Source organism: Dysidea avara, chromosome 3 (genome assembly GCF_963678975.1).
Source record: "Dysidea avara chromosome 3, odDysAvar1.4, whole genome shotgun sequence".
Classification (NCBI taxonomy): Eukaryota; Metazoa; Porifera; class Demospongiae; order Dictyoceratida; family Dysideidae; genus Dysidea; species Dysidea avara.
The window spans coordinates 22,017,665-22,041,631 of record NC_089274.1 but is presented as its reverse complement, the minus strand read 5'-3'; the positions used below and the strand labels follow the sequence as shown (position 1 = coordinate 22,041,631).

General features: G+C 39.4%; 3 protein-coding genes across 3 annotated transcripts in view; 1 reads left to right on the top strand and 2 right to left on the bottom strand.

Annotated features, from left to right (window-relative positions):
• Positions 1-8,371, bottom strand: part of LOC136250252 (ubiquitin carboxyl-terminal hydrolase 36-like) — a 32,068-nt gene extending 23,697 nt beyond the window's left edge. Inside the window, exons 1-4 of the mRNA XM_066042431.1 lie at positions 7,807-8,371; positions 7,573-7,689; positions 1,355-1,460; positions 1,126-1,193 (exon numbers count right to left, since the gene is read on the bottom strand). Coding sequence (XP_065898503.1) covers positions 1,126-1,193; positions 1,355-1,460; positions 7,573-7,689; positions 7,807-8,251 — 736 coding nt within the window. The 5' untranslated portion in view covers positions 8,252-8,371. The remainder of the gene's footprint in view (positions 1-1,125; positions 1,194-1,354; positions 1,461-7,572; positions 7,690-7,806) is intronic.
• On the top strand, positions 7,875-9,771 carry LOC136250255 (mediator of RNA polymerase II transcription subunit 11-like). Its single transcript, XM_066042434.1, has 4 exons — positions 7,875-8,447; positions 9,284-9,397; positions 9,450-9,542; positions 9,592-9,771. Exons 1-4 carry the CDS (start codon positions 8,352-8,354, stop codon positions 9,721-9,723), a joined length of 435 nt encoding a protein of 144 aa, XP_065898506.1. The 5' UTR covers positions 7,875-8,351; the 3' UTR covers positions 9,724-9,771.
• Positions 9,772-11,048: 1,277 nt separating this feature from the next.
• Positions 11,049-22,153, bottom strand: LOC136250246 (periodic tryptophan protein 2 homolog). The gene is made up of 22 exons (XM_066042426.1): positions 21,994-22,153; positions 21,807-21,933; positions 21,253-21,732; positions 21,060-21,172; positions 20,902-20,996; positions 18,378-18,477; positions 17,631-17,774; positions 16,982-17,117; positions 15,916-16,108; positions 15,682-15,769; positions 15,430-15,570; positions 14,804-15,011; positions 14,110-14,258; positions 13,850-13,997; positions 13,639-13,789; positions 13,014-13,194; positions 12,818-12,965; positions 12,658-12,763; positions 12,353-12,418; positions 12,080-12,298; positions 11,566-11,791; positions 11,049-11,212 (listed from the first exon to the last, which is right to left on the bottom strand). The coding sequence occupies exons 3-22, from the start codon at positions 21,412-21,414 to the stop codon at positions 11,146-11,148; spliced, it is 2,841 nt and encodes a 946-aa protein (XP_065898498.1). The 5' UTR covers positions 21,415-21,732; positions 21,807-21,933; positions 21,994-22,153; the 3' UTR covers positions 11,049-11,145.
• Positions 22,154-23,967: the final 1,814 nt, after the last annotated feature.

The following is a 23,967-nucleotide window of genomic DNA, read 5'->3' as shown; positions in this document are numbered from 1 at the left end:
ATGCCCCTGACAGCAGACAGTCCTATACAACTGAATGTTCTCCAATTCGTACTGGAGAACCTGGGGTTTGTGTCGAGCATGGAGAAGAGTCAATTATCACTCCAACCCAGAGACTAGAATTCTTAGCTTTAATGGTAGACTCAACAACCATACAGATCAGCCTTCCAGGGCAGGCATATTCGAGCAGAAGTGATAAGACTACAGCAAATGCCAAAATACAGGCTCGTACTGTGTCTCGATTTCTGGGCAAGCTAACTACAGCCTCTCAACCAATTTTTTCAGCACCACCATTTCTATCAGCACTTGCAGGAAGACATGAGCAGAGTCCTCAACCAGAGTGGGCAGAAATACGATGCGATAATGACTATCTTACAACCAGCACAGGAGGAACTGCCCGGTGGGCAGGAGCAGTTGACATCTTGGAATGGTCTCCAACATGCAGCAAACCACAATCCATTTGGGTGCATCAGTCAGGCTGGGGGGGAAGGGGGGCAATCTCTCAACGCCAGTGTGGGAAGTCCAACCCTGGTACCCAAGATTCCTGAGAAAACAAGTGGGCATTCTGGCTCACTTCAGCACCTATTCAGTGAATGTCGGATCACACAACAACCATGTCAATAATTCACACCCTGTTCCAATCTGGCAGCCTACAAATTGTTCACACCAAAAGGGTGAGATGGTAAACACATGGCACTATTTATAGTGTAGTTTAGTGTTACGGCTGCATGTGCTACGCAAGCTTCTAAAACTCTTTTGAGAGCAACTAACTAACTGTGTAGCAAGATTCACACCCAAGGTGAACACCACTCATATGTGAGATTCAAATAGTATACAATGAATTTATCATCTGAGGCATATGGAAATTGTAGTACTAGCCTACTCAATGTATTTGATATCTGTCACTTTGGGTATCACTGTCTGCTATAGAAATGCAAGCATACCATTCAATTCAAAATACAACAACATATTGAAATATTTTTAAAGACAACACTGTTTACCTGTACTGTTTCATACCTAGATCACACATTAGCTTGCTAGTTTAACACTTATTAGAAATGTTGCACCAATGCAACAAGTTTAATTTCAGTCCATAAATGCACTTACTGTATGTTTACTTTTCCTCACCTTGACTACGAAAGTAGCCTCCAAACAACTGATGAACTAGAGTGGTCGCCTTTGAGTATTGATCAAGCCTAGAAGTTTAATAGAAAGGAATTGGTATGTGTAGTAATTGAGTGTACAACATGTATACGTACAAGAAGAGGACCAAGTTGAAATGTGAATGCATATGGTGAGCACAAATGTACACACGTACACACAACTCTATGCACACACGCACATACACTACACATACTTTGTAGGGAGATCTTTCAGACAAGCCTTCTGCATTGAGTCAACATAATATCGCAGAAACTCATGAGCATCCTCCTGTCTTCCAATACGAAACAACTTGGTCATAGCTAAAACAACATAACATGATAAACTTAGCTAGACAGCTTACTCATTGGCAATTTGGCACCCACACACAAATACATTTCAGTTTCAACATATTAGCCAGATAGTAGCAATACTTCTTGGATAGGGAAGGTAGGACAAGCCTATGTGAATTGATATACATCACACAATGCACTTTAGCAATGCTGAAAAATATTTCACGCGAGCCAATGGCTGTACAAAAATATCAATGAAGAGCTAGAGGTTCAACAAGATATTTGAGTTCTACTGTGTTTGTACTTTACGACAGTGTGAGTTTTGTGAAGAACTTACAAAGAGCAAAATGACGATATGTGGTGGTCACCAATTTACCACTAACAGACTCCACATTTATCCAACTACCACAAACAGTTGTCTATATCCTTATAAAGAGGTGAAAGAATCCATTTCTTTCAAGTATTTTAGTAGCGCTAATGACCTTATGTATTCCATTAGCAGTTCATGTGGGCTTGTCCTACCACCCACCCCTCCTACCTCTTGGATAATGACGAAAATTTGGCCAGCTTTAGATTAAGCCAAAACTGTTACTGCAAAGGAGGGTGGACATATTTATATAATGTATTTCATGTGAACCCCAATAGCTATGATACAAAACCAGCAAGTGATGGGGTTGGATGGGTTTACTGGCAATGTGTTTACTTTTTGAAAACACTTTAGTGTTACTGTCACATGTGTGTATCAATTGACTCAACTGTTTGCATACCATACAAGTACACCTGTAAAAGGAAAAATTGGAATTTAAGTTTGATTAGGGATTATAGAAAAAAAAGTAGGGAAACAAGGGAGGTCACCTACACCTGCAGATATACTAGTGAATTAGGGATTAAATGTTCACTAGTATATCTGCAGGTGTAGGTGACCTTCCTTGTTTCTCTACTTTTTTTCTATGATCCCTAATCAAACTTAATTCCTAATTTTCCCTTATACTTGTTTGTTTACTTTTTCATAACACTATTATGACTGGTGAACCAGCGCACACCGCATCAAAGAAAAGGATACTATCAAAGTTAACGTTTTCGGCTGAAGGCATGCCCCAGCTATCAACTATTTACTCGAAAGTGAAGTGGTCACTACACTTCGTTTTCAGCTCTGTTCAGACAGAGTTACAAATGAAGAATGGTATCAGAAATCAATTCAGTCACCCATAGAAAATATGGATGATTTCCGTGTACAAACGTAGGGAAGCCATGCATCGCATTACTGCACATTGACATCTTGGGCAGTCAGCAAAAAAAGAAATCGGACACAAAGGAGGACAAAGGTAAGTCCATGATGTGTACATTGTACGTACTAATATGCCAAAAAGAACGTCTCGGAATGACGCGATGTCAAACAATGGAAAAATCCAGCCCATAGGCTTAGCTGTTATCAAGTTACATCATCAGGCAGGCAGTTAGTCATTTGATGTGGTATGTGTGGGTTCAGTAGTCATAATAATGTTTTAAAAAGTAAACACAATAGTAGAAAAAAAAATTAGGAACTAGGGATCAAATCAAAAAAATATATAAAAAATGCAAAACAAGAGGGGTTGCCTATACCTGCAGATATTCTAGTGAAAATTTCTGTACTTCAGTCCATAACCACAGGAGCACATTGAATCCTATGGACAAGGGAGCATATAACTTTGTAAACAGCAAAATTCCTACATGGCTGCCGTGCACTCGTAACTTTGAAAATTCCTTATTAGGACATTATATGGAGGTGTATGCTCAAGTACGTCACATTATTGGCATGACAAAGGGAAGCTATGGAAACAAAGTTAAATGGCACGACAAAAGAATGGTAGTACAGGCAAGGCAGGACAGCCTTTCAACATTCTCTAGTGACACGAAATTACTCTGGTGGACCAATCCAAGCTGTTCCTTCAACTCAATGGCCCTAATAAAGCAGCTTTGCTGCCTTCACACAAAACGATGGAGTAGCAGCCCATTGTGTGTATCCCTGTTGAGAGCAAGAATGATGTAACTAATGATACACGTCACTAGCACAAGATGCCATGTTTGAATTTTGCCAGTAATGTTAGTAGTGTATGAAGCTGCATGCTCCCTTGTCCATAGGATTTGAAGCGCTCCTGATAAACATTAGGGACTAAATGTTTACTAGTATATCTGCAGATATAGGCTATCTTACCACTATTAGTCATTCACTACTCTTTTTTTCTTTTCTTTATTTGATCCTTGAAATTCCTGCTACTTGTAATTTATGTATTTCATGTGAGCCTCTAAATACACAAGTTAAAGAAATTTTAAGTTCGATTAGGGATCATAGAAAAAAAAGTAGGGAAACAAGGGAGGTTGCCTATACCTCCAGATATACTAGCAAACACTTAATCCTTAATCCAGTCTATACCCAAGACCAATAGGGATTAAATGTTCACTAGTATATCTGGAGGTGTAGGCAACCTCCCTTGTTTCCCTACTTTTTTTTTTCTATGATCCCTAATCGAACTTAAATTTCTAATTTTTCCTTTAACTTGTTTGTTTACTTTTTTTGTAACATTACTATGACTGGTGAACCCACGCATACCGCATCAAAAGAAAGGATGGCACCAGAATTAATGTTTTCGTCTGAATGCACGCCGTAGCTATCACAAACTACTTCAAAAGTACAGTGGCCATTACGCTTCGACTTCAGCTATGTTCAGCCCATTACACAGCGCTACAGACGAAAAACAGTAAAAGAAGTCCCTCTGCAACAATCCAATCACCACAAAAATATGACGATTCGTGCACCCCCAACTATCAATAACTGCCTCGTAAGTGCAGCGGCTATATTACGCTTCACTTTCAGCTATGTTTAGCCTGTTACACAGCGTTACAAACGAAGAACAGTGTTAGAATCATCTCTGTAATCAGTCCAGTCACCACAGAAAATAAGGACGATTCCCATTTACAAACGTACTGTAGGGAAGCCATGCATCGCGCTACTGCGAATCGACACCTTTGGCTATCAGCAAAAGGAAATGGGACACAAAGGAGGACAAAGGTAAGTCCATGATGCATGCATTGTACGTACTGCGGTATGCCAAAAGGCACACCTCGGGACGAAGTGATGTCGAACAGTGAAAAAATCAAGCCCGTAGCCGTTATCGAGTTACACTTGCCTGAAGGCAGGCAGGCAGGCAGGCAGGCAGGCAGGCAGGCAGGCAGGCAGGCAGGCAGGCAGGCAGGCAGGCAGGCAGGCAGGCAGGCAGGCAGGCAGGCAGGCAGGCAGGCAGGCAGGCAGGCAGGCAGGCAGGCAGGCAGGCAGGCAGGCAGGCAGGCAGGCAGGCAGGCAGGCAGGCAGGCAGGCAGGCAGGCAGGCAGGCAGGCAGGCAGGCAGGCAGGCAGGCAGGCAGGCAGGCAGGCAGGCAGGCAGGCAGGCAGGCAGGCAGGCAGGCAGGCAGTTAGTCAGTAGAAAATTCCATTGTATAATTTTTTTTTTTTAATTTCGTAACAATTTATTGGAAGCCTTTAGGATCGTATTGAAGGAACTTTTGGGCTTGGTTATACCTAACCAATACTGCCAAGGTGCCAGGATGGAGTTGTAAAGCTGGTTTTCGGGTGAATTTTTTGGCTAGGAAAACCCAAATCTCCATGATCCCTAATATACAGTACTACCATACTGTATGATGTAGCTGTGATACAAAACAGTGGTGGCGTCAATTGGGCTTACTAACAATGTGTTAAAACCTTGTCAAAAACATTGTCAACAGCAACATAGCAGCTGCTACAAGTAGCTTTCACCTGGGTCACTAGTGGGCATGGACACACATGGACAGGGCTTCTACATGTATTCCCACAAGTATGGCCAAAATATTATGTCAATCAGTGGAATCTCTCTATAACAAATACTTCAGGAACATATACAATAAACTCAGGTTTATGCATACATCAAGGCTATGATACTGTATAATACAAAGTATCAATAATATACTGTATTGTGTATAAGATATGTGACCGGATCTGCGAAAACCCGACACAATTACACATTTTCTTGAATTCCTGTTTATTAAACAGTTATAATCTACTTTGCCAAGTATATCCTCTGGCAAAGTTTCAGCTTTATACCCCAATAACATTCGGAGTTATAGCCCTACAAAGTATCAACAACAGAAAGATTGATTTGTACAGCAAGTATAGGGAAATAAATTACAGGTGCATACTAAAATGGTTGTAACTTATGAACACAGAATGACCATACAATGTTGAAATTTGTACTATCAATTTATCATGTTCAGATTACTGGGTAAGTTTCTTCACTGCATACAAAGGTGAAATTTGTAAAGAAAGGTCGATTGAGTACGATTGCTTCAATGTGACGTAAACAAATGCCCATAAGTTGTGTGTCCTTGGGTCTACTGCAACGAAACAATGATTTTCAAACTCATCTTGAGTAGGCAAATAAAATGATATCCAGGTTTTTGTTGTTAGTCCTTTCCTTCACTAAGATATAGGTGTTCAAAAAATTTATGGAATTTTTTTCAATATTACGCATATCACCCATTGTATTCAATGCTTTCTACTGAAAATTAGGCTTGCGTGATTATGGTGGGTTTTACAGATCCGGTATATCGAGGTGTACAATGTAATGGATGACAAGTTCATAAATCAAATTATTGTACGTAGTAGCTGCCAATTTTTTATAGACAAATTATTATTTAGTGTCCTGGAAAGAAAAGGGTCTCTCCATTTCCAAAACAGCAACAAACACCTGTGTTTATACTCCACTTTGTATCATGTCGTATATTGTTATTATTGTGATACAATGAAAACAATATTTTGATACACCCAAATACCATATCGTTGCAACTCTATCACAAATGCGGTTTTCTTCTAGTTCAGAGGTTAAAATGTATGGAATCACAATATTGGGGCCAAAAAGTGTGTAGCACAAATATTAGATCTACCAAATATTATTATGCATGTGTAAAGCAATGAGTTTATGAGAAATAATAATTCGATCAATATTACTAGCTATTAATGTTATGAAATACAGTACAGTAAATTACATTTTTATCTTGTTATGTCACTAACTCTTATTGTGGTTGTGTTATGATGACGTTACCAAACCAAATTTGTGAACAGTTGTTTATTGCACAGCTGGCATGGTACCAGAGAAAGCAATAGCCTTTTACCACAACCACAATTTTCATCAAGGGACTTGCATAGAGAGTCTTTGTGACAAAAATTAAAATAATCTTAAAAAGTGTAACACAAATAAAGTTCTCAGCAAAAAGAAAGTCTGCTGAAAATTTTATTTTAATTACTAGAAACACGTTGAAAGAGGAGAGGGAAACATTGTTAAGCATGGCTATCATGTTAAAGGCATTTTGGACTCCGTCACTTGGAACTTACAGTACTTGCATTGGTGGGGATATGCACTGCGTGACAACCCAACAGTAGTGTAACACTTACTGTACGTCCCCTCAAGGATATGGAGCTTGTTTTCGTTTCAATAATACGTAGAATTACAGGAAAGAAGACACAAAAACATGTGAGATAAAATAAGCACAAATTTAAATAACGCAGCTAGCCATTATACATGAAAATAATGTAATGGACACTGAGTCATCCACATGTAACTGTGAAAAAATGGTAGTAAAAATACCACTCAAACATTAAACACAATAAAATTTAAACCAAAACCCTTTCCTGAAAACAGAATCCTTGCAGATAAAATCATTTCATTCTGCATTAATGGTTGTGCCAATATATTACATTATTAAACAAAGCCATGTTTCTTTGCAGCAAAACTTCCCCTTTATCCCAACAATATTGTCTTTATTTTGCCTCCAAATTGGTTTACTTCTAATCAGACATATGCCAACCACCAACAGAATAATTTAATACAAGAAATTATCACCTCAATCAGTCAAATCCAATGGCTTAAGTGTGAACAATTAACACACTATATAACTCAATACCATTTTAGTATAATTATAGTCAATGTCATGTAGTCCCCTCATTTCTATACACTATTGGTTCTTTTCTGTTGTTTAAACCTGTAGAACGGGTACTTAATGACCCTTGTAATAGATTATTTCACAACACAAATATGCTGAGACTTCAACGATGGTACATTCTAACAGTAACTTACACTTGAGGTGCTGAATTATTGGTGCTGGTCTGACACTGCCACTAGATGCCTTCAACACTCTCACAACATGATCTTGAAGTTGACACAGGGCACATGACCCATTGACAGAATTTTGACCTACACACCGACACAAACATGACATCACAACACACTAAACAAGGTGGTGTAAACAAGGTGGTGTAAACAAGGCTAATACATTTGATGTGTGCATTGGTTCATGGTGTAAGCACTTACAATTCTTCTTGTGTTCTCCAGACAAAAGGTAGTTGGCTAATGGCGGGGTGTAGGTCAGGCACTGAATGACCGAGTTCAGAAAACACGTGTTGCCGAGGTTTACAAGGCCTGGTCCTACGCTACGAATATTGTTCCAGCACAAAACTAGATCCGCCTTGTTAAACAGTGTTATTTTGGGTGTTAGAAACGACTCCTCGCTAGAGTTTGGAGCCTGGGCCGAATCCGTTTCTTCTGCTTTCGTGGTCTGTAGCATTTTCGATAACTTCTTCTTCTTCTTGCACTTAGCGACGTTCAGTGGCTTATACTTAGCCTTCAACTGTTCCAAATGATTGTCTGGAGACGAAGCCGGTACGAAATTGATTCTCTGCAACAGAAGCTGTTGACAAGAGTAGAGTAAGTGCGATTCGAACTCTCCACTATTCACTATCGATCCACTAACATCCATTACATTACAGGGAAAGTGCCAACGGCACACATTGCATAACTGTTTTCCCTTCGCAGAGTACTACTACACGTGCCAACTTTACTTCAAAAATCAAAATCGTATGTGCGTATTAATTGGAATTGATACCGTACGTCGCCGCGACACCAGAATGGACGTTACGATATCCAAAATAGAGAAACTAAATTCTATTGAGAGGGTACGTTGATGAAAGATGTAAATTATGTTAAGCAGAAAACAGCTTATTAAATAGTGATGATGCACATGTATTCACAAGTTTTATAAGCCTTCTCACTGGTCCCTACATGTCCCTATATACTGTATAGTGGCATAGTATTCACAGAATGTATTTCTGTCAGCTAACTGCATACTGGACTCACCATTGTGAAGTGGCCTTATGTTGTGAGGTGTCCGGATTTGAGTGTGTACATAATGAGTGTAAAATGGGACCACATCCATTCAGACAAGTGTGGTGTCCTATAAGGCTGGTGTCCTATAAGGCTGGTATCCAGGTGCATTGAAGAACACATCAAAGCCTATGGATTGTCCATAGGACTTAATAGTCTCGTGCCCAGACCGCTTTTTTCTTTTTGTGTGGGGGCGGAGAAAAAAAGGGTCTGGTGGATCTCCAATACATTTTTTGTGCAGCCGGATCTACAACTTTTGGGGATCGTTGATTAGTGGTGATGAATAGCAAAGGCTTGTTAACGAAGCAACAATAGGAAATACTGCGCGCGTTTGTTGGCAAGGCTGCATCCTTGGGTAAGCGCGCCGTATTTCCTATTGTTGCTTCGTTAACAAGCCTTTGCTATTCATCACCACTAATCAACGATCCCCAAAAGTTGTAGATCCGGCTGCACAAAAAATGTATTGGAGATCCACCAGACCCTTTTTTTCTCCGCCCCCACACAAAAAGAAAAAAAAAAGCGGTCTGGGCACGAGACTAAGGACTTAATGTGCTCCAGACACATTTTAAGGAGTCCTTTTTTGATGTGAATTACAATAGAACAATGTTTGACATGTGTGTTGTGTTAGAGCATAGCTGAGATGCTCAGTAACATTGCTGAGTCAGTACGAGAGATGTCAAAGGATAATCCATCCCTTGAAGTTGTCGAAGAAAAAACCAAACAATTCTTGTCTGCGTTAGAGGTAGCCACAATTCTTATTTGTATGACAATAAAAAATTCATTTCATTCCACAGAAAATTGATTATTCTTTGTCAGAAGAAATAGCTTACCTGTCAGAAGTCTCAACCACTCACCCTCATGTTGGCTCCATATATGGAGAGGAAAAGGTATTGGGTATTTCCCCTACCTGTGTTTGTAGACATTATCTACCTACAGGATTATGAGCTAACCTGTCAACAAGTGATACTGGCCAAAGAGAAACTCAACAAATTATTGATCTCTCTCAGTAGTAAACAATCTCAATTGAACAATAGGGATAGTCGTACAATGAGTTTTGTATCGTCATGAGATTTATTTTTTGTATATATGTGTAACTATGATGGTACGTTAAATGAATTTGGTCAGGTTCTACGTGTGCTGGTATGTAGTAATATACCAGAATATAAATTATATTCTTTAGAACTACCGCAATTTCTCTGTCAAAGGTTGAAATTTCAACACGAGGCTTTTCATAGAGCAAATCATGTAAAAATTACATAAAAGTTGGATATTAATTTTGTGCACAATAATACCTCACAGGTAAGCCAAAATCTTTGGATTCCTAGTGCACTGTATGACAGCTACTAATCAAAATATCCAAACATTAACTGTATGTGGCATAATTCCTTTATGCACTATTTAGTTAACTGATGTAGATCAAGAACATGGTCCTACCACTGCAGCTACCATTGTTGTTGTGAAAGATTGAGATGCTCTAATAGATTGGCATGGGCTATATAAGACTCACATAGTGAGTTTTTTTTTTTTTGCCAGGGGAATTGCACTGTCAGTTTTTATATCAATGATTATTTTGAAAGGCTTCAACAGTTGGAACATATTATTACTAATGTTAAAGCTATAACAAGAAATTCTTGTATGAAGTTATAATTTTTTCTGAAGCTTTGTTGCTTGTGTCGGTGTTTGTGTGTGTACGTGACCTCATACTTTGCATTATAATTATAGTAGTCACTACAGTACAAGGATTCTCATAACCCTACAGCTGGGTAGTATCCATGGTTACAAAGCATTGGAGGGAAGGTTTAAGCCTTGCCCCAGTACTAGTGGGCTTTAAAATGTCAAATAATCTCTCACCATAATGAAGGTTTTAGTGTGTACTTGTATACACACACTGTACGTGGTATAATGTGCAGGTACCATACAGTCAATTGCTGAGAACCTTTTCCCTGTATCATGAACATTCTGTGAGCTCACAAAGTTGGTAAACTAGCTGCAATGAGGAGTGGTTCAATTGCTGTTGAATCCATTGCATACACTGCAAGAACAACTCACAAGGAGTCTTATGTAAATACTCATGGTACAGGACAATCTTGCAATAAAAAAATAAGTGTGTATGTCCATTATGCGAAACTTCAAATATTAATGCGATCGTATATTACCATGACTTTAGGCAGCAAAATTAATGTGTACTTTTGTAACATACTAACTTTTGGCAACACAATGATATGTGGCTCCTCCGAAAAATTAACATCATCACCTGGTCTGAGATACGTATTTACAATCTAAATCCAGTTGTACAGTACAATCGTATTGTAAAAAAACAACAAAAAAACAAGTGCTTTGCATAAATACCAGTACCAAATAGCTTTCTTTGAAATTGACGATGTGGACCAATATCTACACGCTTGTACTGTCAACTGTTTGGCTACTTATTATATGAAATAAAAAATATTCATTGATATTGATGATGTACATGGTGCTACAAAATGACAACTATTGTTGACTATGTAGTCTGGACAGTGAGATGAGGTACTGTAGAGTGTAACTGTTGCCATCACAACTAGAGTGGATAGAACAAGTGATAATAAACAAAGGACTTGAATATGTAAACAAAATAGTAGACACCAAGGAGCTGAAATTTCTCAACTAGTTGTTGCACCACAAGACCTTGTCTCTTTGTGTGTACGCATGCACCTTTGCATCATACATGTATGTTGTGCCATAGCAAGCCCTGTTGTGCCATAGCAAGCCTGGTGCACAGTCAATACATTGGGGGATTCATGATGGACCCACATTCATAAGATACCAACCTACACAGTTGCTACAACACACCCTAATAGAGCAGTCGCACCAATGGGGTCATTATTGCCACAAAGGTGACTGTAATAGAGCCAGTATGTATCCTCAACTCACAGTGATCCTAGGTCATTCTGTTTCTCAACAATGCTCTTCTGTAGGTCCCTCAGTTTGCTCATGTTAGATGCTGAGTTTTCCTTTAGGTAAGTACCATGAGCTGTTAGCAGGTGATTGCACCAGCTAAGGTAGAACTGTAAGTGACAGGAGTTCTCCAACTTGATGGCAAGGAATTCAACCATCTTCTCTACGTAAACAGCTGACAAGCTCTGTGCCACTAACTGAACTGAGGAAAGAATGAGATATATGGTTTGTACATGTACCCTGTAACTCAGCATTCTATTGCTCTGTCATGTTATCCAAAGCAACATGGACCCTCCTGTATTTTTTGTAACAGCAGCTGCTGACATAGTCTTTACAAACTACCAACTTGATTAGATCTATAAAGGTGTGTATAGCAAGTCTTCACTATAAGAGCTAAAGGTTTGTTATAACTTTTCAGTGTCCAATTAGGACTTGGTGCACATTTTAAGACAATTCCTAGAACTCCTAGCTACTAGCCCCACCCACTTACTATCATCAACAGGAACACTCTCCATAGCACGAGACACAAGGTCATGATCATTCAAACGGAAGCTGTATACAACGGCTGCCAAGTACTCTTTGTTGATCAATGCCTGGTTGACTGTTGATGGTGTCAGATCAATGGTCAAATCAAAGGGATCAAACAACACCACATCATCAAGGGAATAGATCAACAATCCTTCTGTTGACACAGCAGCCCATGCCCTACCTGTGTAAAGACAAGTGATCATTTAACTTTTTGTCATAATATTATAGACTTTACCTGTTGGCGAGAACCGGACACATTTTGTTCTTACTTGAGGTCGTGTCTTCCTAGAGCTCATGTCACCTATGCAGGAACACAATCAATTTTCAGGGGAGTACCCAAGGAATTCATAAAAGGGTTTCTCAGGTTGCAATTTTCATCAGAGCAGTGCCTGGCTGCTTTATTAGAGTACTGTATAGCTGGTTATTGGATTTTCATGATTTGTGAAAATTCTACTTGTGAGTATAGGCTGTTGGTACCACAAATTTTCAAGCATAAATTTTCTGAATTACTATGCACACACACCCAGAATTACTGTCTACCTTTCAATACCCCTGGAAGGCTCAAGTCTTCTTTGTCACTATCACTGTCCACTTCTAGCAAGTCTAGGGGACCAGCTTCAGACATTTTAGCACTGTTCAAGTATGGCTGTGAAATGTTCAGCAAAATGATAGCAATAAAAATAAATTGTCATCTGTTTACCTGCATTCCATCAAAGGACCGATTCTTGGATATTTGAAATTTCCTGATCAACAGTTGCTGAGATACTTCATAAATACAAACAAATTTTGATCTTCCTCCAGCTAAAATACATTTTCCATCAGCAGAATAACATAAGCTGGTGAAACAGCTGCAAAATGGTCAATAAATTTGTAGTAATTCTAGACATATAGCACACCTTCCACCAGCTAAATGTTTAGCAGTTACTTTGTGTTCAACACTTCTGCCAACTTGCAGGTCCCTCCTACCTTCTACAGAGCCTGTCTGAACCACCCCACGAATGTTCCAAAATGTTATCTGTCCGTCCAGTGTGGATACAGCTAACTCTTCTCCATCTGGTCTGAATACCAAACACAACACTACAAACACAATATAACCTGTAAATTACAAGAAATAAATACCCGGGCATCTATACAGATAAGGATAAATATAACTTTATAGGTTTGCATATGCACAAGTAGTTTATATATCACCGGTGTAAATAAGGTCTGTCACAGCACAAACAGCTATTTACTACTTATTTAAGCTACTGTGTATTCTATTAGAGAACATGTGACTGCTACCGTACTGTACAGTAGGGACGGTGAAGGTTTGTAATTGTTGGATGTGCAATATTCTAATAAACAACCAAGTTCTGTTAGTCCACATTACTGGGAGGCAGTGGAACCTTCTCTTCCACTATAGCTTCAACAAGCAGCTAGAGAAGGAGGTCAAGTTGTACATTTGAGGGTGGTTGGAGGTCACATTTTAGGGTGGTTGGTTTAAAACAGGTAGAACAGATCTCACAATACCAGTTAACTAACCATCTGAGTTGTGATGGAGTGTTTCGATGTTTCCTTTTCTCTCAAACACATCCCATAATTTACAGGTCTTGTCCCATGAACAAGAAGCCAAGATTGCTGACAGTGGGCTAAACATTAGACCACTCACTGGCCCCTCATGACCTGTCAACAACTACAAACACACAACAAAGAGTAATAATCCTTTGATATTTCTTTGGTGTGGTTTATGTACCTCAAGCAGTCTCCCAGTCTGCATGGACCAGACAAATATCTCAAAGGTGTCCAGTGATCCAGCACTAACCACTTCACTACTAGGGTCTAGTGCCAGACAGGCAAACTGGACTGGACGAGGTGAGGCGAATGTCCGAAAATTACGATACCTGAAATATTATAACAGTGTGAATACCAGGATAGTGTGTGTATGTGTGCGTGCATGTACACAAATAAGCTACACATATATTTCCAAGCTGACATCATCACCACGCTGCTCACCTGTGCATGTCAAATGCTCTAACTGTTCCATCACCAGATGCACTAACCACCACCTGACCAGTGTGGTTAAATGTCACCGCAGTAACTGCTGAAGTGTGCTCAGTGAATGTGATAAAACAAAATCCAGTAGAAGTGTTCCATAACTTTACCTGGAAAGAAAAAAATATTAAGCACACTTATCACAGATGCAGCTATATACTCTACATAAATGAACACATTAAGTAAAAGCACTAATTAGCTTTGGAGAAGCCATACATAAACAATGAGAAATCTGATTATTAAAAATAGATTTGGATATGAAGAGCTAAGACCAAGAGTAACCTAAGAACTGTAAGGCTGACTTGACTACTCTAATAGAACAGTCAGAAAAGTTGACTATGAGACTACACATAGGAGACTATGAGAGACTACAAGAGATTATAAGAGACTACGGGAGACTATTACACAGTACTAAACTCTAATAATTGGTGTGTAAAAACACCAAGACAGCACCAAAATTGGCATCACCATCTGATAAACTACTCTAATACAATACACAGTAAAAAAATTTTATATACCAATAATGGGAATTGTCAATGTTTACATCAGGATTTCAAGTATCGTCCAATATTAGTATTGTTTTAAAATTCCGGATGTAAACATTGGTATTGCGGAACAACTCCCAATATTGGTATCAGATGATAGTATGCAGTACCTTCCCATCATCTCCACCAGTAGCAATGGTCTGACCATCAGGAGAATATGCTAACACGTTCATGTCATAGTGATGTCCTTGTTGTCTCATAATGTATGATTCTGACTGCCACTCCCACACCAACAACTGCCCCACCCCCTTGCAGCCAAATGCCAACCACTCCCCTGAACTGTTCACTGCAACACTTGTGATCTTCTGTTGTGAAATACTGGAGGAAAGAACAATGGACAACAATAAAACACCAATAAAAGTAGACCTGTTGATGACTATGTTTGCCTGACTGACTCCTGTAAGTGTTTGAGCGTAAACTGTATGGCTGCAGGATCAAGGCTGCCTAGGTTTTTTCTGCAACTTTTCAAACATGCTTAATATAGCATCTTTAAACAGGCTTAGGACCTTCAGCACCTGTGCTACAAAGCCTTAATAAATAAACATATAGAGTGATTGATAAATTTTGTAAACCTGAAATGATTGATATCTTAAGAAAATGTCTTGTCATAAGTAAATAAATATTGTGGTAAACCGAATTATACTTGAAAATTTCAACAAAGAGTATAACATATTATTAACAGGCATATGTCTTGCTTGAACAGTAGATATAGGCTGCAAGTAAAGTACATCATTACCTTAAGGAGTGGATCAGATTAAAGTCAGGCATCTCATGAAGGGTAAATACTCCACTAGTAAACCCGACCACTAGTAAGTGGGTGGGAGCATGATAGGTAGCACATGATACCTCAGCCCCACCCTCCTGCTGGAAGAGGTGTCTGCAAACATCACATGATTAGAGTAGCACACATCACATGACCCCCAAGAAAAGATGCAGCCCCACCAGGGCTGTGTGGCCGACCTCCTCTGAGATCACAATACACACTCACTTGGCAGTCTTGCTCCAATAACATATGTTAGGCTGATGACGGGTTTTTCTCTTCTTTTGCAAAGGAGGATCAACACTATCTACTGGCTCTGTAAATATAGGAAACACAAGACCATCACATATCTTCTGCCATCTTCAATATTAGATGTAAATACTCCATAATTGTGTCATGAATAGAGTCTTAGCTCTGGTTTACTATTTGGTATTAACAAATAACATCTGAAATCCATTGTACCTTCATCACTGCCATCTCTGTAATGATCTTCAGTGACTGCTGGTCCATCCTGTTCCATCTCAGAGCTACTATCATCATCATCTTCTTCCCTTCGTCTCTCACTGTCCTGTGTTTGTTGTAACTGCTGCATCTCCTCCATGGTCTTGTCACATTGCCACCTGACCACCGCCCCATCCCTGCTGACTGTGTAGAGCTAAAGGGTGGGGTGTGACTAGTAACACCAAGAGTTCATAATTTTTACTATTACTATTTTATATTATGAACTCTTGGTAACATGTTCCGTGAAATAAGCAGAATAACTTCGTAAATCTGAGCCCTTTCTATGGTGATACATATATTTAACAGATGTTCAGGAAGAAAACTTGTGTTAGGCCTTGCCTCTAGACTATAGAGGAACCTTCAAAAAGATTTATTAAGAGGCTCTAGATAGCATTAAATTATCAATTACAGACACAAGGCAGTTGTCTGCAAGATTTAACCATACTTCCTCCTATTTAGGAAACTGATTACATTGGATTAGAATCTGTCTGTAGATCAGAACACTGATATATTCCAACAACTGTAATGCTACATGAATGTCAACACACACACAGGCATGCACACACACAAAAGCAAAGCCCTCAGCTGCCATGCTAGCATGGTTACGCCTACCCAGTGAATCAGCACTGGGACACCTGTGCACTACTCAGGTACTAAGAGTCAGCACAGGAAAATCCTCCTGGGGCAGGACTAGTAGCCCGCAGGAGGCCGTCCCACAGATGAAGGTGTGGGCACCCGAAGTCCCACCTGAACCTTCACCCACTCTATGAGACATGGGACAGTTGGAATTTGCTTCCCCAGGTACCCATTGATGTTACAGCTGGGTGGGCTGCTTCCCCAGTTGACACCAGTTCACCAGGTCCTCATTTAAACAGCTGGGTAGACTGGAGCAATAAGGAAACAACAACACCAAAGTGGCATAACCGAGCATCAACACACACACACACACACACACACACACACACACACACACACACACACACACACACACACACACACACACACACACACACACAAACACACTTACTGTTAAAGAATTATGCTCAAAGAAACAAGATACTACAGCACTTCGGTGACCTGCCAGGTTGACATAGTGGAAGCCACGAATGTGTCGTAAGCTGTACACACGACATGATGTGTCTTGTGATCCAACTGCTAGGAAACTGTACAACAGACACACAAGATAGCATGACATGACACTACAATCATGAACACAGACATGGACAAAAAGAAAACAAAAATAATCTGATAGACTTGATAGTTTAGCTATACGCATATCTAATGCAAATGCTGGTACACCTTGCATGAATAACATAGAGTTTATTTGAGGTTGGTCATGTGGATCATTGCATAATAACTGATCTCATCCAAAACAATTTAACTAACTAGTGTATTAATTGTTCACACAGAAAGACAGACAGACAGACAGACACACACACACACCATCCTAATCCATTTCACACTGTATGTAACTACAGTAACAACCCTGACACTGTAGTGAACAGCAAAACTAGTTGCACTATATAGTTTAAAAATCATATTATTAATTACATACATAGATACAAACGCACTAAAAAAATTTTAAATATTGAGAATTATTAAAATCTTCCTCAGAGTGACATTTCACTCCTTCCAGTATACAAGGCCTATATAGTTCACAAACAATGATTGCTAACTTGGAATCATCAGACCAGCACAGACAAGTAGCATCATCATATTGCGCTGGAAATGTTCGGTAGAGCACAAAAGGGGCAAACTCAATCACCGCTCCTGGGCTGTGCCACACCTGTACAGACTTGCTGTGTGTGACTGCAAAGAACCTGCAGCACAAAATATATAAAAATATCATAAAATATTACTGACATTTGAACTAAGCTGGCATAAAAAATAGTGCAGGGATTGAAAGCAGTTACAAAGGCCTAATCCAACAACAATCATTACAAATTTTTAAGCACCAACTGAAATTATTATTACTTTCCCCTACCAATCAGTAATCCCATAATCAATCACATTGTAAAACATTTTGTATGTATGTTTCATATGTGCGTTAATCCTCAAACTGAAGCTGCACATTTTTGGAAAAAAATAAAATAATAAAAAGGCAAAGTTGTTGGGAATTGTGTTATATCATGATACTTGTAGCATTGTGGGTGAAACTGAATAATAACACTAGATGAGAATTATAAAACACGATATCTAGTGACAGTTCAAGTATTTGAAGACCACTTAGTAACTCTTGAATGGATTGCAGACATAGGTACAAAGCTTGAAGTGCTATATATTGACTCAAGGTGGCTCTATATTGTTTCTATATTACTGGAGGCTATAAGTGGCTTATAAGCATTAACAACAGTTAACTACTAACTCTGGAAAAAGTGATGATGCATTGACCTAATACTGTTTACAACAGTACAAGAACTCACTTTCCGTCAGGACTAAACTTGATATCACACACCGGCCTCTTGAAATTGAAGTGATGGAGAACAACCTTACGATGGAGGTTGACCAGTAGAGCTCTCCCATCTGTAAGTAAACATGATTATGACATTTACACCATGACTAAAACACGAAATAAGCACGGTATGACCACCAATACTATAAACGAAAACTTAGTTTTACAAATATGGTTATTTTACAACTGTATGCACATTGTACAAGCAGGAAATGTCTATCTAAAATTAGATGATTGGTTAGATTTCTTAGTTGCAAAGCACATCTTCAGAAGTCATGTAGGGAAAGCTATCACCAGATAGAATAACACCCAGTGCTCTGCAGCTTATATCCAACCATATATGGTGATGTTTAAGACATGGGAAGACTACAAGTGCTAGAGTGCTATCTGATACACGCTGGCTGTTACACGCTGGCTGTTAGTATATTAGCTTTCAATGAATTACAATGAATTACATGTCTAAAGGCTTCTTCATCAAAATAGTTTAAAATAGTTCCACAAAAGAAGTACAAATACGTATAGATACACTTCAGAATTCCTCACACAATTGATTTCCCTCTTTGATACCAAGACAACTATGGCAGCAACAGAATTTTCTCATTGTGATGTCATTAGTATCAGGTAGTATGAGGATGGGACAAATATGTATGTATGCTTGTTGTGTGCTGTCTTACACAAACTAGACAGCATTTAGCATTTACTGCAAATTTTCTACTTGCTCTTGACTGACTGACGTCTTCAGACAAGCATAATTACTCAATAATGGCTAAGGCCCACACATCATTGTTAGACCCCAACAAGTACCTTTTGGCATACTACAGTACATATAACACACACATCTTGTCCTCCTTTGTGTCCCATTTCACTATAGCACACCAACTGTTATGTGTTGCCTATCACGTATTATGGATAAAACAAAAATCATCCGTAATCTTCACACAACACCTCCAACAGTTAAAACAAGCAGGTTACTTGTACTTAACTTAGCAGTGATGCTCACTGAACAAGTTGTAGCAGATTAGGGAGCTGATTTTCCCACCAACCCTACCACTAACCTGGTGCGGTCAATGATGTTTCTCTTCTTGTAGATACTGTTTACACCACATGAATTTTTAAACCAGGCGCATGCCCACAGCCGGCCTTCGGCCGGCTGTGGGCGTGCGCCTGGTTTACTGAAATTGTTTTCGTAAAAGTGTGTATGTGTGTACCTATCTACCTATCAATGTTTGTCCGTACGCACCCATGTGAGCAAAATCGTTTAATAATGGTAAAAGCAGCTTTTACGTAAGAAGTAAAAGTGAAATGAAGTCTGTATTAAACTTCTGCACAGGTGAACTTTGCTCTGAGGTGGTTTCTTTTCGGCGGACTGAAATACGGGTGTGGTGACTTTCCTCAGACTACCTTCCCCTTGAGGCTTTCAGGCATTTAGCAACTGAAAAACAACAGTGCAGGCCTCATACACTACCAAGAATAGCCTATCGCTTCGAGTTGAAAGGGGGTGTATCCCTTACGTACACAAACGAAAATGAAGAGCAGCTTTGAGGCTTTGTCGAGAGAATTTGTGGGAAAAAACACGTTAGTCACACTATAAAACAGTTTAGAAGATAGTTTTGTGCATAATATGTTGGTAAAAGCGGTTTGTTACAAACGCTTCCTTAGCAGTGCATAGCAACATAATTGAACGAATTACGAATATTTCATGAATTACAAAATACGAGAATTAGCTAATAATATTATTGCACAATCCAAAACTACCCTATTGTAAAGTAGTAATACATAGTTGGTTAATTCATAGTAGTACATACTGTCTATAGTTAATTCCAGATGAGTTAGCTAGCTGCATGGCACCTGGTTTTTAGAAGTAGCACAACATCAACTTGTTTATTAGGAATTTGCTAAAATTGTGTTATAAATGTTGAAAGTGTATTCCTACGTAATTTAGAGCACTCGTGAGTTGCTCATGTTATCTAGAAGGTAATCTGGTACACTATCCACCCAAATTTCCTGCACAAATCTCAGATTATCATTACATACCTACTCAAATCCTGTAAACACAAGGAGTTAGAGTATCAATATCAATACTCTATTCAGGACACCAGGTATGTGCCCAGCCTGTGGGTATACCTGGTTCCCGCATGTCTCAAATATTCACACACTTAGTATTGTAAGTATCAAAAGAAAGGCTAGGTAAACACTAGAGACTTAAAGGCATTATCTCTACCTTGTGTACATACCACAATAAAAACACCAGTAATATAAACAGGCAAATTTCACTACTGTCATGAACAGTATAAACTAACTCATTGTAAACATGAATGTGTAAATGTAGAAAAGAGCTGTTTGCTACAATTAAAACAATAAACTTTACTGTTTATTGTAAACAACACTGTTGACAACAGGTTAACAATAATCATTATGTGTTTGAGGCCATACAACACATTCCCCTAGAAATTATAAGGGCACATGTACTTGTCACATTGATAGGTAAATAATACCTTCATCTATGGAGATCATAAGGAGGCCATTCGGGCTGACGGCAAAACATGATATGTTTGTACGATTCTCGAAAGGATGCGTCCAACTCTTGTTCCTGTAATATGCGGCACGTGACAACACACGTGGAGACATATGCACACCTTCAGACACAACACACCTCTTCAGGTCAAACTGAGATATGCGATTACCTACTGGACTGAACACGCTATCGCCATCACTCATAAACAAAACATTCCCTTGTTTGTAAACAGCTCCGCAGAGATTTGAAAACTACAGTAAAAAGGTAAACGTGACTGATAATGGTCCGTTTCAAGGAGAAATATAAAATTGCTCGTCACAGAACAGCTCACCGTGTAAGAAAACTTCATAGGCAAAAATTCATAGGTTGCTGCAAGATAGAAAATGATTGTGGGTTTGAGTTGTGGTATGCTGTAAGTTTTGTTTTGGGGTACGAGTTTACAGACTCTTCGATACTGCTGTTGGTTGCAGTTAAATGGTCTTACCATATACATTCCAATGCTTTTGATTACAAACACATAAAAAAGGTAGCAACTTTAATCATACAAAAACAAATCACTCTTAAAACTAAAATAAAGCAACTGAAAAGGATCAGCTGTTAGTCTTAAATAGGCTTAGTGGTAGTAGTGGTACTGTTAGCAATGACCACATTGGTAGGTACTGGGGTGTACCCTGTGGTTGCCACGACTGTCCTTCCACTTGATGGAGCCGCAGCACTTGCCACAGCGCAGCAGCAACAAGCGATGATGCCGACGACACAGGCAATCAGGCCAACAAAGGACAAAACACTCACCACCACCACGACAATGAATCTGTGGAATTGCACATAAAAGGAAGGGCGTTACGATATACATGCATCTAGGTAGACTTCCCGAGTCGCTCTTACATGGTCTTCAGCTTCTGGTTTTCGTCATGTGTACAACACGCATTCTTGAAGTATTTACAACATTCGTCGTAATCTGGTTCGTCAGCTGGAGGGCAATACCCATCGCCGCAACTCTCATACGCCTGACCTGTATTACGAGATATTAATAAACAACACATTCACAAACAATATTGTGCTATCTGCTTACCATATGAGAACAAGGCAGCGATGCCCACGAAAATCAACGCCAGGGTATACTTCATTCTTGCTCTCTTTCAAACTTGCCACAACAGCGCGTGTTTACAGTCTTTAAAGCGTGGGATCCTGCGCACGTGATCTCAAGAATCACTATAGCTATTTCGCTCTTTATTTATAAGATTCGCCTGGAGATTCTCAAACAAATCGACGTTTCCTTTCTACTCTACTGGGTGGACATGCATGCACTAAAGAGCGGAATAACTGGAGCACTGGCGCCCATCGCTGGTGCAGTCAACTTCAAAATGCCGTCTTTTCCTTGGCCGTTCCACCACAACATGAAGAAAAGCAAGAGCAAGTTGGTGCTGAACTCGCTTCATATAGTTCTAGAAGACGTGCCTAAGGAACTAATATGTGAGAAGTGTCATTTAGTAATGAATATCCCTCGTCAGATGTCTGGTTGTGGGCGGAGTGTATGCGGAAAGTCGTGCCTTGGGGCTCAGTTGAATCACTGCCCCTTCTGTCGCAAAGCTTCCTGCAGGCCCTTCTCTAATCCTTACTATGAAAATAAGATCAGTAACTTAGTAGTGAAGTGTCCTACAATTTACACCGATGTGCAAAAGTGTGGTTGCCAGTGTCGATGGAGTGGAAAAGTTAAAGAAGTCAAGGCACATCTGCACAAGTGTGAATACCGAATAGTACCATGTAGTTTATGCAGCAAAGAAGTTGTCAAGAAATTTCTAGCTGCTCACCAATTAGATAACTGTCCAAATCAGAAACGTTACTGTATGTATTGTGGACTGCAAGGACTTGCCCACGAAATTGAAGATCATGAGGCCTTTCATTGTCCAAGACGGAGAGTCCAGTGTCCGAATTACTGCCATGTGTTTAGCATTGAACATGATAAGCTTGATTTGCACCTGGATGAGTGTCCCATGCAGATGATCAGTTGTTCCAAGTGCGCTATACAATTCCCTAGAAGTGAACAGGAAATGCATGAGCAACAACACTGCAAAAGGAATTTAAGCAGGGCCTCTAATTCTAGCAGTGATACATCTTTGTCTAGCAGGTTTCAATTAGCAGATAACCCTCATCATGTGAATAAGAAACTCATTATAGACAACTACAAGAAATACACTTATATAAATGACAATAGCTCAGTTGGTGAGGTGTTTCAGAGGATCATTGTTTCATATTTGTCAATGTGCACCATATTTCTGCTCGCCCTTCTCCGTAATCAAATACATGTTGCTGATCCTGAAGAAGATCACAATATTCCTTCATTATTATTATGGAGCACATTCATGTCTGTATCTGTTATCAATCTCCTCATGGGTGGCTGGACTGGATGCAGGCTAGGTTTAGTCAGGGAATGGGTGATTGTGTTTACCATTGCACAGTTACTCTATTTGACCTGCTTCTTTAACAGTCACATCCTTCCGATGATAATTGGCTCACTACTAGGATCTGCACTTATAACACTGCTGTTTATCAAACATAGACAGAGATACCCTGAGAGTTATGGCCATACATTTTATTTGATTACACATTTGGTGGAGTCCATGTTAGTTTTGTCAGTGATGAAGTATTACCACGTAACAATGGTACCCTTAGCCAAGGTGATTGCTTTAGTTGTGCTATTCGATATCTACATGCTTATACTGCAGAAGAAGGAGTATATTAGGAAGATGTGGATTGAAACGTCAAATACAATAAAAACAGTGTGTTTGGTTGTTCTCTACCTTATGGTCCTATTGAAGATCACCAGTTGCTCACTGTACATTACATCATGCTACTTTTTCTATGGTAATTTTACAGTTATCAATGTTGCTTTAGTTACAACGTGGCCATTTGCCTACATTTACTCCCTGTCAAAGGAAGAGGTGCAAAACATGCTAAGTAGAATTGCAGAGAAGATTTACAATGCAGACATGTACTGTTTCTGGGGTAGAGTACTTGTGACCACTGTATTCAATTATGTAGTCAT